Source organism: Ahaetulla prasina, chromosome 3, assembly GCF_028640845.1.
Source record: "Ahaetulla prasina isolate Xishuangbanna chromosome 3, ASM2864084v1, whole genome shotgun sequence".
Classification (NCBI taxonomy): Eukaryota; Metazoa; Chordata; class Lepidosauria; order Squamata; family Colubridae; genus Ahaetulla; species Ahaetulla prasina.
Genome location: NC_080541.1, coordinates 501,570 through 514,375, shown reverse-complemented (window position 1 = coordinate 514,375; position 12,806 = coordinate 501,570). Strand labels below are relative to the sequence as shown.

Genomic DNA, 12,806 nt, shown 5'->3' with positions numbered 1-12,806 from the left:
ATACCGAGTTCCTGCAACCATTCTTTTTTTTTTTTATTTTATTTGAATTTATATCCCGCCCTTCTCCGAAGACTCAGGGCGGCTTACACAGTGTTAAGCAATAGTCTTCATCCATTTGTATATTATATACAAAGTCAACTTTTATTGCCCCCAACAATCTGGGTCATTTTACCTACCTTATAAAGGGTGGAAGGCTGAGTCAACCTTGGGCCTGGTGGGTCTTGAACTTGCAGTAATTGCAAGCAGCTGTGTTAATAACAGACAGACTTAGTCTGCTGAGCCACCAGAGGCCCTTCTTCATAAGTTTTAGCCTCCAGCCTCCCTAATCATCTTTGTTGCTCTTCTCTGCCCTCTTTCTAGAGTCTCAACATCCTTTTTACATCGTGGCGACCAAAACTGAATGCAACATTCCAAGTGTGGCTTTACCAAGGCATTATAAAGTGGTATTAACATTTCATGTGATCTTGATTCTATCCCTCTGTTTATGCAGCCCAGAATTGTGTTGGCTTTTTTGGCAGCTGCTGCACACTGCTGGCTCATATCTAAATGGTTGTTCACTAGGACTCCAAGATCCCTCTCACAGTTACTACTATTGAGCAAGGTACCACATGTACCTTGTGCATTTTGTTTTTTTGGCCTAAATGTAGAACCTTGCTTTTTTCACTGTTGAATTTCATTTTATTAGATAGTGCCCAATGTTCAAGTCTGTCAAGATCTTTCTGTATCTTGAGCCTATCTTCTGGAGTGTTGGCTATTCTTGCCAGCTTGGTGTCATCTGCAAATTTGATGAGTTCCCCATCTATCCCCTCGTCCAAGTCATTGATGAAGATGTTGAAGAGTACTGGGCCTAAAACAGAGCCTTGGGGTACTCCACTGCATACTTCCCTCCATGTGGATGTAGTTCCGTTGAGGACTACACGTTGAGTGCGGTTGGTCAGCCAGTTACGAATCCATCTGGTGGTGGTGCTGTCCAACCCACATTTTTCTACTTTATCTAGTAGTAGGTTATGGTCTACTTATCAAATGCTTTACTGAAGTCCAAGTAAATTATATTGACAGCATTCCTCTGGTCCACTAATTTTGTCACTTTGTCAAAGAATGCAATAAGATTAGTCTGTCATGATCTGTTTTTGACAAACCCATGTTGGCTTTTGGTTATTATTTTGTTTGCTTCTTGGTGTTCGGTGATTCGTTGCTTGATTATCTTTTCCAGAATCTTCCCTGGTACTGAGGTTAGGCTGATAGGTCTGTAGTTTCCTGGATCTGTTTTTTTTCCTTTTTTGAAGATGGGAACTACATCAGCTCTTTTCCAGTCCTCTGGCAGTTCCCCTGTGCTCCAGGATCTTTGAAAGATATAGTTCAGTGGTTCTGAGATTTTGTCTGCCAGTTCCTTCAGAACCCTGGGATGTAATCCATCCGGTCCTGGTGATTTGAACTCGTCTAGGGTAGACAGATGTTCACTTACCATTTTCTTCCCTATTTTAACTTGTGTTCCTAATCTGTTTTTTGTGGTGCTGTTTTTGATAGGTTGGATTGTTTTTTCCTTATGTGTAAAGACAGATGCAAAATATGAGTTAAGTAGATCTGCTTTCTCCCTGTTGCTTGTCACCTTCTTGCCACTTTCTCCCAGCAATGGGCCAATTGTTTCCTTGACTTTTTTCTTGTTTTTAATATGTTGGAAGAAGCTTTTTTTGTTATTTTATACTTTTGTCACTAGCCTTTGTTCATTGTGAGCCTTAGCTTTCCTCACTTCATCTTTACAGGCTCGGGCTATTTGCTGATATTCTGCCTTAGTTATTTGCCCCTCTTTCCACTTTTTATATGTGTCCTTTTTGTCTTTCAATTTGTCAGATAGTTCTTTATGCATCCATGCTGGTTTCTTTTGAGATCTATTATTTTTCTTCCTCATCGGTATTGTGCTAGACTGCACTTTTATAATCTCACTTTTCAAAATTTCCCAGGCTTCTTGAGTTGTTTTCCCCTTGAAGATTCTCATCCATGGAATCCTTCTCAAGCTCTCTCTGAGTTTACTGAAATTAGCTCTCTTGAAGTCCAGGACTCTAGTTTGACTTTGTTCTACTACTTGTGTTTGCATAATGTTGAATTCCAATATAGCGTGATCACTTGCCCCCAAGATTCCTATAGCTTCAACACCTTCTATCATTTCATCTCTGTTAGTGAGAATTAAGTCCAGTATGGCTGATCCCCTTGTTCCCGTCTCTACTTTTTGGGAAACAAAGTTGTCTGCTAGATTTGTTAGGAAGCTGTTGGATTTTCTACTTGGTGCAGAGTTTGTTTCCCAGTTGATGTCAGAGTAGTTAAAATCCCTCATTACTACTGTGATGTGCTTCCTACATACCTTAGTTAGCTGACTAGCAAAAAGTTCATCTACTTCCTCTGTTTGGTTGGGTGGCCTATAGTATAGGCATATGGCAATATCATTTTCTCTCCCTTTAATATTGACCCAAACGCATTCAAGATAATTTTCGTCATTGTTGTGCTCTATTTCTGTAGAGATGTAGTTATTTCTTATATATAGTGCAACTCCACCTCCTCTTTTATTTGGTCTATTTCTTTTAAATAATTTATATCCCTCTAGCTGTATGTTCCATTTGTCAGTTTCATCCCACCAAGTTTCCGTAAGGGCAACAATATCATATCTGCTCTCATTTACTTGAATTTCTAATTCACCCTGTTTATTCCTCATACTCTGTGCATTGGTGTATAGACATTTGAGTCCATTTTGATTGACCTTGTGTTTACTGTCTACATAACCTGTGTTGTGCATGACTGCCCCTACTTTCTTGTCACCTGTTTGATTAGTGCACTTGGTATGGCACTCACTATTAAATGCTTGGTTTTGCTTGATGGCAGGGCTGATAATCTTATCCACACAGACATCTATGTTACATGCATTGATAACCTTATTAATTTTGGATTGCTGGGGACAGAAATGTTCTGTATCAATTAATTCTCTGTCCCCACTGTTCAGTTTAAATGTTTCTCCAGAAAATCTATGAATTTATTGCTAAGTAACTCAGATATAAATTAAACAATTAAACAATACATTAAACAATATACATTAAACAATTATACCTTGTGTAATTCTTCATTTCCTTCATAACATATATTCTAGTAGAAATACAATAATAACATTAAGCATAGTTATTCTCATCATACTCATATTATAAATTACTTTTATTCTTATCTCTATTTTAATATATTTTCTATTCTTATTGTCTTCTTCCTTTCTTTCCAGTTTCCTTTTTTTCCTCTAACCATTGGTAAAATACTTCCCATATCATATAATAATCAGGGCCTCTGTGGCTCAGACTGGTAAGACAGTCTGTTATTAACAGCATCTGCCTGCAATTACTGCAGGTTCAAGCCCCACCAGGCCCAAGGTTGACTCAGCCTTCCATCCATTATAAGGTAGGTAAAATGAGGACCCAGATTGTTGGGGGCAATAAGTTGACTTTGTATATAATATACAAATGGATGAAGACTATTGCTTGACATAGTGTAAGCCGCCCTGAGTCTTCGGAGAAGGGTGGGATATAAATGCAAAAAAACCCCAAAAGTTTGTTCTTTCTCTTTAATTGCTAGTGTTAGTCTATTCATTTCTGCACATTCTAATATTTTCCTAATCACCTTCTCTTCAGTAGGAATCTCTTCACTTTTCCAATATTGTGCAAATACAATTCTAGCTGCTGTTAATACATGAATAATTAAATATATATTTTCTTTGTTATAAGTTTTAGGCGAGATCCCCAACAAGAATATTTCTGGTTTGAACTCAATACATTGTTGTATCATCTTTTCCAACCATAACTTTATTTTTGTCCAATACTTCTTTGCTTCTCCACATGTCCACCACATATGATAATAAGATCCAGGTATCTGGTGGCACTTCCAACATTTAGTTGATTTGTCTTTAAACATCTTTGCCAACCTCACCGGTGGAAGATGCCATATATAAAACATCTTATATAAATTCTCTTTATATGCAGTTGACATCGTTAATTTTTAATTCCTGTCTCACAATTTCTGCCATTTATCTAGTTCTATCGTGTAACCAAAAAATTTTGCCCATGTTATCGCTCCTTTCCTTGTTCCTTTGCTAGCTTTTCACCCAGTAAATAATTATACAGGTTTTTTTATTAATCTTTCATCTCTTCCTGTTAAAATTTTATCTAATTTTGTTGATTCTTTATAAAAACTCTGTGATTTTACATCTTTCTCCTATCTAGAATGTGCATACCATGATAAATTGATCCCTTGCTCACTCATTTCCTCTTTCGTTTTCAGTTAGAATGAATTTTTTATTGGCCAAGTGTGATTGGACACACAAGGAATTTGTCTTGGTGCATATGCTCTCAGTGTACATAAAAGAAAAGATACGTTCATCAAGGTACAACATTTACAACACAATTGATGATCAATATATCAATATAAATCATAAGGATTGCCAGCAACAAGTTATAGTCATACAGTCATAAGTGGAAAGAGATTGGCGATGGGAACTATGAAACGATTAATAGTAGTATAGATTCAGTAAATAGTCTGACAGTGTTGATGGAATTATTTGTTTAGCAGAGTGATGGCCTTCGGGAAAAAACTGTTCTTGTGTCTAGTTGTTCTGGTGTGCAGTGCTCTATAGTGTCGTTTTGAGGGTAGGAGTTGAAACAGTTTATGTCCAGGATGCGAGGGATCTGCAAATATTTTCACGGCCCTCTTCTTGATTCGTGCAGTATACAGGTCCTCAATGGAAGGCAAGTTGGTAGCAATTATTTTTTCTGCAGTTCTAATTATCCTCTGAAGTCTGTGTTTTTCTTGTTGGGTTGCAGAACCGAACCAGATAGTTATAGAGGTGCAAATGACAGACTCAATAATTCCTCTGTAGAATTGGATCAGCAGCTCCTTGGGCAGTTTGAGCTTACTGAGTTGGCGCAGAAAGAACATTCTTCGTTGTCCTTTTTTAATGATGTTTTTGATGTTTTTGAGTTCTCCCTTTTCATTCAAAATGTCTTTGTACCTAACAATATTTCCCATATTAATAACATTTGGGTGAATCAATGCTTCCATTGTTGAAAACCAGACCAGTATCCTGAAATAATGTTGTTCTTTAGTTTTCTCCCATACCATCATTAGTGCACTTCTTATATAATGTCTCTGAAAATATCCATGTATCTTATTTTTCCCATACCACAGAAAAGCATGCCGCCCCAGTTGTAAATCATGTTTATTTATTTATTTATTTATTCGTATTTGTATACCGCCCTATCTCCCGAAGGACTCAGGGCGGTTCACAGGCAAATAAAACATTTATGTACAAATTAAAATAACCATTAAAAAACTTATTCTAAAGCCAGATTCTTAAAAATAATATAAATATTAAAACCAGTTTAAACCCCTATAAATTTAAAATCTAGTCCAGTCCTGCACAGATGAATAAATGTGTCTTAAGCTCACGACGGAAGGTTCGGAGGTCCGGAAGTTGACGGAGTCCTGGGGGGAGTTCGTTCCAGAGGGTGGGAGCCCCCACAGAGAAGGCTCTTCCCCTGGGCGTCGCCAGACGACACTGCCTAGCTGACGGCACCCTGAGGAGTCCCTCTCTGTGAGAGCGCACGGGTCGGTGAGAGGTATTCGGTAGCAGTAGGCGGTCCCGTAAGTAACCCGGCCCTATGCCATGGAGCGCTTTAAAGATGGTTACCAAAACCTTGAAGCGCACCCGGAAGGCCACAGGTAGCCAGTGCAGTCTGCGCAGGATAGGAGTCATACGGGAGCCACGAGGGGCTCCCTCTATAACCCGTGCAGCTGCATTCTGAACTAACTGCAGTCTCCGGATGCCCTTCAAGGGGAGCCCCATGTAGAGAGCATTGCAGTAATCCAGGCGAGACGTCACGAGGGCGTGAGTGACCGTGCATAGAGCATCCCGGTCTAGAAAGGGGCGCAACTGGTGCACCAGGCGAACCTGGTAGAAAGCTCTCCTGGAGACGGCCGTCAAATGATCTTCAAAAGACAGCCGTTCATCCAGGAGGACGCCCAAGTTGCGCACCCTCTCCATCGGGGCCAATGACTGGCCCCCAACAGTCAGCCGTGGACTCAGCTGACTGTACCGGGATGCCGGCATCCACAGCCACTCTGTCTTGGAGGGATTGAGCTTGAGCCTGTTTCTCCCCATCCAGACCCGTAGCTACGCCTCGCTTCCCTCAATGCCACTAGGTAAGCCCTATTATAGGACTTCACTAGTGTCCGATCAGCTTCCGAACGGCTAGACCTCCAGGAACTCTCTAGGCGTCTTCTCCGGCGCTTCATCCCTCTCAGCTCCTCGGAGAACCAAGGAGCCGGTTGGGACCTGTGCCGGGTCAGAGGCCGCAAAGGCACGACACGGTCTAAGGCCCCCGCCGCGGCCCGTTCCCAGGCCGCAACAAGTTCCTCAACCGAGCCGTGAGCCAGCCCCTCAGGAAGTGGCCCAAGCTCCGTCCGGAACCTCTCCGGGTCCATCAGGCGCCTGGGACGGAACCAACGTATCGGCTCCGTCTCCCTGCGGTGTTGAATGGCGGTCAGAAAGTCCAGGCGAAGGAGAGAGTGATCTGACCATGACAAAGGTTCAATGACTATTTCCTTCAAGTCCAGATCTCTCAACCACTGACCAGAGACAAAAATCAAGTCCAGAGTGCCACCCCCAATGTGAGTAGGGCCATCAACTACTTGGGTCAGGTCCAAGGCCGTCATGGAAGCCGTGAACTCCCGAGCTGCTGTCGATGACGAGCCGGAAGATGGCAAGTTAAAGTCCCCCATGACTAAAAGTCTGGGGGTCTCAACTGCCACCCCAGGGTCAATAATCTTGGGAGCACAAGAATTTTATTGGTGTTTTGTAATATGAGTGTGGCTTTGGAGTATGGATAAGGCCACACCAGATGCTCTCCTTCTCACATCTTCCCCAAGTGCTGCACATCCCCCCCCCACTATGGGCTTCTCAGGTACAGCTGCCACCTCCGCAGTGGGAAGGGAGGGAAAGAAAACAGGAACCCCCTTCCTTCCTCTCCTTCGGCAGGGACCTCACTGCATCCTTATTTCTGCTACTAGTCATGGGGTGGGATAGGGTTAGGGATAGGAACAGGCAGGGGACGGCTAGAGAACTTTGCGCAGTCCTGAGAGGGAGGGAGCCATGAGAAGGAAATTTCAAAATAACCCTCTCCCCTGCGATAGGGAGGGCCTTTCAGGACTGATGGCAGTCAAGGAACAGGCCTGGTAAGATCCCAGGTATGGCCTTGGTACTCGTAAGGGAGAAGGGCAGAATCTCAAAAACCCTCAGGGCAGGGGTGAAATGCTCCCGGATCGGACGGGATCGCACAATCCGGTAGCAATGGCAGCTGCTGGTTCGGAGGACCGGTAGCAAAAATCCCTGGCCCCTCCCCCCTGCCTCTGCTGAGCCGCACCATCTGCAGAGGTGTTTTTTTTTTACTTTTAAAAGCCGGTTTTGCTTCAGCCGAAACAGGCCTTTAAAAGTAAAAAACAGCAGAACCTTTCTTGTACTCTTACTTGTAGAAAACATATTTTCTACAAATAAGAGTAGAGATTCTAAGGCACTTACCTGATTACTGATGAATGCATGGCCACAGCCCGAAAGCAGTTTCAGTTTCAGCCAGACAGAATCAATTGCTCAGCTAATCTATTTCCTTGGTGATCAGCTGACTGGCTTTGGAACTCTGGGATTTGAAGTCCACAATAAAATAAAATAAAATAATAAAATAAAATATTTGTGCAGCTTTCTGAGATTTGGTGTGTTTCTGTAGTGTTTCATTCTAACTACACAAACACACAAAATCTCAGAAAGCTGTATGTGGCATATTGTGTGTGTGTGTTAGTTGTGTGTGTGTAAATTGTGAAAGTTGGTTTTTGAGCTTTTTATGGCTGTGTGAAGTGTGAAGTGCAGCTGCTCTTACATTGTGTGTGAGTCAGTTGTGTTGTGTTGTGTTGTGTTGTGTGTGTGTAAAGTGTGAAAGTTGGTTTTTGAGCTTTTTGTGGCTATGTGAAGTGTGAAGTGCAGCTGCTTTTACATTGTGTGTGAGTCAGTTGTGTTTGTTGTGTGTGTGTAAAGTGTGAAAGTTGGTTTTTGGTACCTCTTATTGTTTTTTTATACTTTGTTTATTATTTTTATTATTTATTGTTATTGGCCACACCCACCAAGCCATCTGACCACCAAGCCACGCCCACCAATTAAGCCACGCCCGCAGAACCGGTAGGGAAAATTTTTAGATTTCACCCCTGCCTCAGGGGTTTCTCTCCATCCATCTTGAACCAAAGAAGATCAAGGTGCTGTCTTATTGAGCCTCTTTCTCAGCCTTCCTTCAGCTCTGGCCTGTGTCTAACCTGCTCACTCACTCTCTCCTCTGCCCCACAGTCCACTTACAGGAGGGCAGGTGAGTGGAGCCTCTGTTAAAACCCAGCTCACAGCTCCTCTTACATTTGCCTCCCGTTTGGATGCCCTAATCGACACCCTGGGGGGAGATGCTCAGGGTTCTCATGTGCCCTCTGCACCCTTTCTCTCAAATGGCAGCCAGCTATTTAATAGCACCAGGTTTTAGCTAGGACCCTCCCTCCCCACCTTGCAGGTTGGCATGGTGCCAGCAGAAGTTTGCCCCATCCCTCCTTTGTGCCCCTGGAAGACCTGGAGCCCCAGAACCCACTCCTAGCCCAACTGGTGCACCGCTGGCAATGCCTCTGGCTGGCAGCTCAGGACCGGCAGCATCGGCTCCAGAGTTCTCAGCAGCGCCTTCAGGAGGTGAGGACAGCCAAGTGCTGTGGGCGAAGAGCCACCCTGGAGTGGTGGGGCAGATGCAGAGAGGGACCCGATTCAAGTGGCAAGCCCCAGGTCCCCTGGTAGCCCTGAGACGTCAGGGTTCCACCATCCCGGATGTCTGGGTGGAAGGCCTGGGCTGCCTTTGGCTACCTCCAGTGGGATTGGGCAGCTTGATGGGGAACTATGGCGCCAGTTCCCTCCTGGGCCAGCTCCCTCCTCTCTTGGTCCACCATGGGGATGAGGAGCAATGGAAGGCATGGGACCCTGCTTGTGGACTTTCCTCAGGCGCCCTTATGGGGTCCTTGTGCCTGGCACCCATAGCTGGGTGCGTGCACTCTCTGTCTCGCACACAGCTGGAAGAAATGACTGGCTTCGACTTTGCTGTCTGGCGAAAACGGTACCTGCAGTGGATCAGCCACAGGAAGTCCCGGGTCCTGGACATCTTTCGTAGCATTGACCGAGACCAAGATGGGCGCATCACCCAGAAGGAGTTTGTTGGGCATGTCCTGGCCTCCAGTGAGTGCTGCTCCTGGGCTGCCATCCTGCAGGGCACCACAGATGTGGGCCGGGTGCCTTCCATGGGGACAGGCCGAGAGGTCCAGGTTTCCTGCGTGAGCCCCTTGCAAGGGCCGCCCCCTCGGCCTCTGTGGTGCGTTTGCTTCCCTTCGTGAACTCTTATGGACATGGCCGGGGATGCAGGGGGGTGTCGGCCTCCTCCACTCCTTTCTTTCCTCTCCAGAGTTCCCCACCAGCCTGCCGGAGATGAAAGCAGTGGCCAAAATCTTTGATGTGAACAGGGATGGTTTTATTGATTATTATGAATTTATCAGTGCTCTGCATCCCAGCCGGGACATCCTGCACAGGGTGGCCAACATGGAGCACATCCAAGAGGAGGTAGGAGATGGTGCCCACCCCATACACACACTTGTGCAGTTTGACACCAGAACTGCAGCTTCAGAGTCTCCCCGGTTCTGTCCCTGGAAGGCATTTAGGTGCTTCCTTTGAAAGAGGAACCTGAGCAGACTGGGAGTCCTAAAGAGGCTGCAGTCGCAAATCTCCGCAGGGGAACTGGGGCTCTTCAGCCCAACTGAGGAGGGAGGGTTAGGCTCTGCCGAGATGCCTCAGCAGATGCTTAGCCCCACTGAGGGAGTCTGCAGCCAACTTCCCCCGCCTTTGGAGAGGCAGCTGAGCGCTGGGGACAGCACTGGGCAGAGAAACGGGAGGGAAGGGGTGATGCCCAGGAATGTGAGTCGATGGTGGGAGGGGTGCGGGGGGGTCCCAGCTGGAAAGAGCCTCTGGGTCTGGGATTTCCATCGCCCAAGTGATGCAGCCGTAAAGCAAGAGCTCACACTTCTGTTGCCGTTCTCAGTGAATCCTATGACGTTCTCCAGTGTAACTTCATATGGTGTCGCCTTTTGCTACTTCCTGACGGTTTCCCTGCTGAATTTTCTCATTGGAAGGTTGGCAAAGGCGACCAAGTGACCACAGGATGCTGTGCTGGGAGGGTTTTGAGGGCCAGTCATAAGCAGCACCCACTCAGCAGTGGCTGAGTTCCAGCAGTTGCTGAGTGAGAGCAGGCAAGGAACCCCAGGCCTGTGGCAATTGAATTTCCCCTGAGAGGAAAGAGAGGCTGGCAACTCAGGGTGAAGTCTAGGCCCCTGCAAATGCATGCATGTGTAGGAGAAATTGGGGGCTCCCCCCCCACTGCCTCTCTTTTGTGACCCAGGTGAAACGACAAGTGGCTGAGTGCAACTGTGTGAAGCGTTTCCAAGTGGAGCAAATCAGCGCCACCCATTACAGAGTAAGCCTGTGTCATCATCGTCCCCTCCCTGATTTCTTAGCCTTGTTCCCTCTGCATCCCAAGTCTCTTGGCCCTTCCTGCTAAGCCAGGAACCCACATCAGCTTCCGGAGTCAGGGTGCTCTAAGCTGGCAGGGGAGCCTGGGTGGCCAAGGGGCAGAAGAGGGTCTCTGTCGGGGCTTCTTCTGGCGCTCATTTCTCACACCAGCTCTGCCCTTGGGGTTCATGAACTGCGCAGCCGTGCCAGAGGGCTCTGCCTCTGCCCTGAGGAGAGAGGGACTGAGGGGAAGGCTTCTCCCCTTATGGGGACCCCAAGAATGGCCTCTGTCAAATGCTCTTCTCCTACTGCTTGTCCAGTTTGGGGAATGCCAGCAACTGCGCATGGTCCGGATTCTGCGAAGTACTCTGATGGTGCGAGTCGGGGGAGGCTGGACGGCTCTGGACGAGTTCCTGGTGAAGAACGACCCCTGCAGAGGTGAGAGGCTGGGCAGGTGCCAGAACCTCAGAAGCAGGCCAAGCAGAATGAGTGTCCGATTGCCTCCCCCTCCCCTACCCCAGCCTCCCCATCTTGGTGATTTTCTCTCCTGCAGTCAAGGGAAGGACCAACCTGAAGATCAATGAAAGATACCTCTCCCCGGGACTTCTGGGGCGGAAGGGGGCAGGCAGCCAATCTGCCCCTGCTTCCAAGATAATCTCCCCTAGCTGCTCCACCTCCAGTCTCAGCTTGTACAGCAGTGCCTCTGCACCCAGCAGCCCTGTCCTGAGGAAGGTGAGCTGGTTTGTGGGGGGGAGCAGGTGGGCAGAATCCCATATGGCCCCCGAGGCAGCTCTGGCAATCCTGCAGTCGGCCTCTCCTCCCTCTCCTTCCAGACTTTACTGCGCCAGGCACGCTCAAGGGATCGGTGCCTCCATTCTTGCAGTCCTGCTGGGGCAACCAGGGAGGCCGAGCTGGCCTTTGCTGCTGGAGCAGCTGGGCCTGATGCTGAGCCCTCAGGTGAGAGTGTGTGGCTGGACTCTGTGGCCAGAGGGGCTGCATGCACCCTGGCTGAGAAACAGGCCAGCCCTTGCACCCAAGCATCCAGGGGATTGCTGCAACCATCCAGGACACTCGGGTTTGGCAGCCTTACTTGGGTGGGCTGTTCAACCATGGTCGCCCCCATGAAGGGCTGGGCCTGTTTTGTGGGATGCTCCCTCTGCTTCTACATAGGTCACCCCAGAAGAGAAGCTGCCTCAAGTGATGTCCCTGCACCCTGACCACTGGAGCACATCCTTCCTCTCCGGGCCCCGGGAGCAGCAGTGGAGAGATCTGGGCAGCACTCCATTGGCACCCCGGTCCCTGGGAGGCTAAGCAGGCTGCCCCACCTTTTCCCCACAAGCATCCCTGTCCCTGCTCTCTGCAGCCCTCCCTGGCAACGTAGCTGAGGTTTTCTTGGAGCAAGACCACCTTCGGGGTTGCGCTTTTTGGTGCTCCCACCAGCCAGCTGCCCAGGGGACAGATTTTGGAATGAGTGGCGTCCCTCTGCAGGCAGCAGCCAGGTTGAATCCTGGGGCCAGACATAGCACCAGGAGCAATAAACACGAGGCTTCCTACAACCCTGTGCACAGGGTGTGTGTGTGCATACGTGTACCGGGAACCTAGGTGGCACGTTAACAGAGGCAGCCAGCTGGCCATCTTCCCGGCTGCCCTCAGAGAAGCTGCTCAGGTTAGGCTTCCTGGGGCCATGAGGGGATGGCTGCAGCCTGACGAAGCCACGAGGGAAAGAGCTGAGGTTGGCAGGGGCTGCCATGGCCTGGGCTGGCAGGTGACTTCTGTGGCCGGGTGTCAAGGGTTTCCAAGCACAGCCCCCTCCCAAATGAATTCCTCCAGGCAATGGGGTGAGGGGATGGAGTGTGTAGCAAACGGGCTTTAAGCCACTAGAAGCGAAACTCAGGCAGAGAAATGGGAGGGGGGAAGAGTGGAGGGAAGTGAAGGAGACCCTGGTGGAGAGTCTGGATCTGGCAGAGAAGCAACTTTGTGTTAGGGTCCCAAGTAACAGACCCAAAGCAATCAAAACGCTGAGGCCTGGAGTTTCCTCAGAACATGACTTTATTGGGAATGTCATATTGGCAGAGCACAGCTGGTGAAAACCCGACTCTGAAGGACCCGGAGTTTTCCCCACCCAAATTAAAAACCCACGTTCTTGCCCCCAGGTCACAAG

At 47.7% G+C, this 12,806-nt stretch overlaps 1 protein-coding gene across 1 annotated transcript in view; it reads left to right on the top strand.

Annotated features, from left to right (window-relative positions):
* Positions 1-12,806, top strand: part of LOC131196344 (microtubule-actin cross-linking factor 1, isoforms 6/7-like) — a 48,986-nt gene that overhangs the window by 23,416 nt on the left and 12,764 nt on the right. Inside the window, exons 25-31 of the mRNA XM_058179043.1 lie at positions 8,622-8,791; positions 9,163-9,325; positions 9,549-9,703; positions 10,536-10,610; positions 10,966-11,083; positions 11,199-11,377; positions 11,479-11,602. Of these exons, the coding sequence (XP_058035026.1) occupies positions 8,622-8,791; positions 9,163-9,325; positions 9,549-9,703; positions 10,536-10,610; positions 10,966-11,083; positions 11,199-11,377; positions 11,479-11,602 (984 nt within the window). The remainder of the gene's footprint in view (positions 1-8,621; positions 8,792-9,162; positions 9,326-9,548; positions 9,704-10,535; positions 10,611-10,965; positions 11,084-11,198; positions 11,378-11,478; positions 11,603-12,806) is intronic.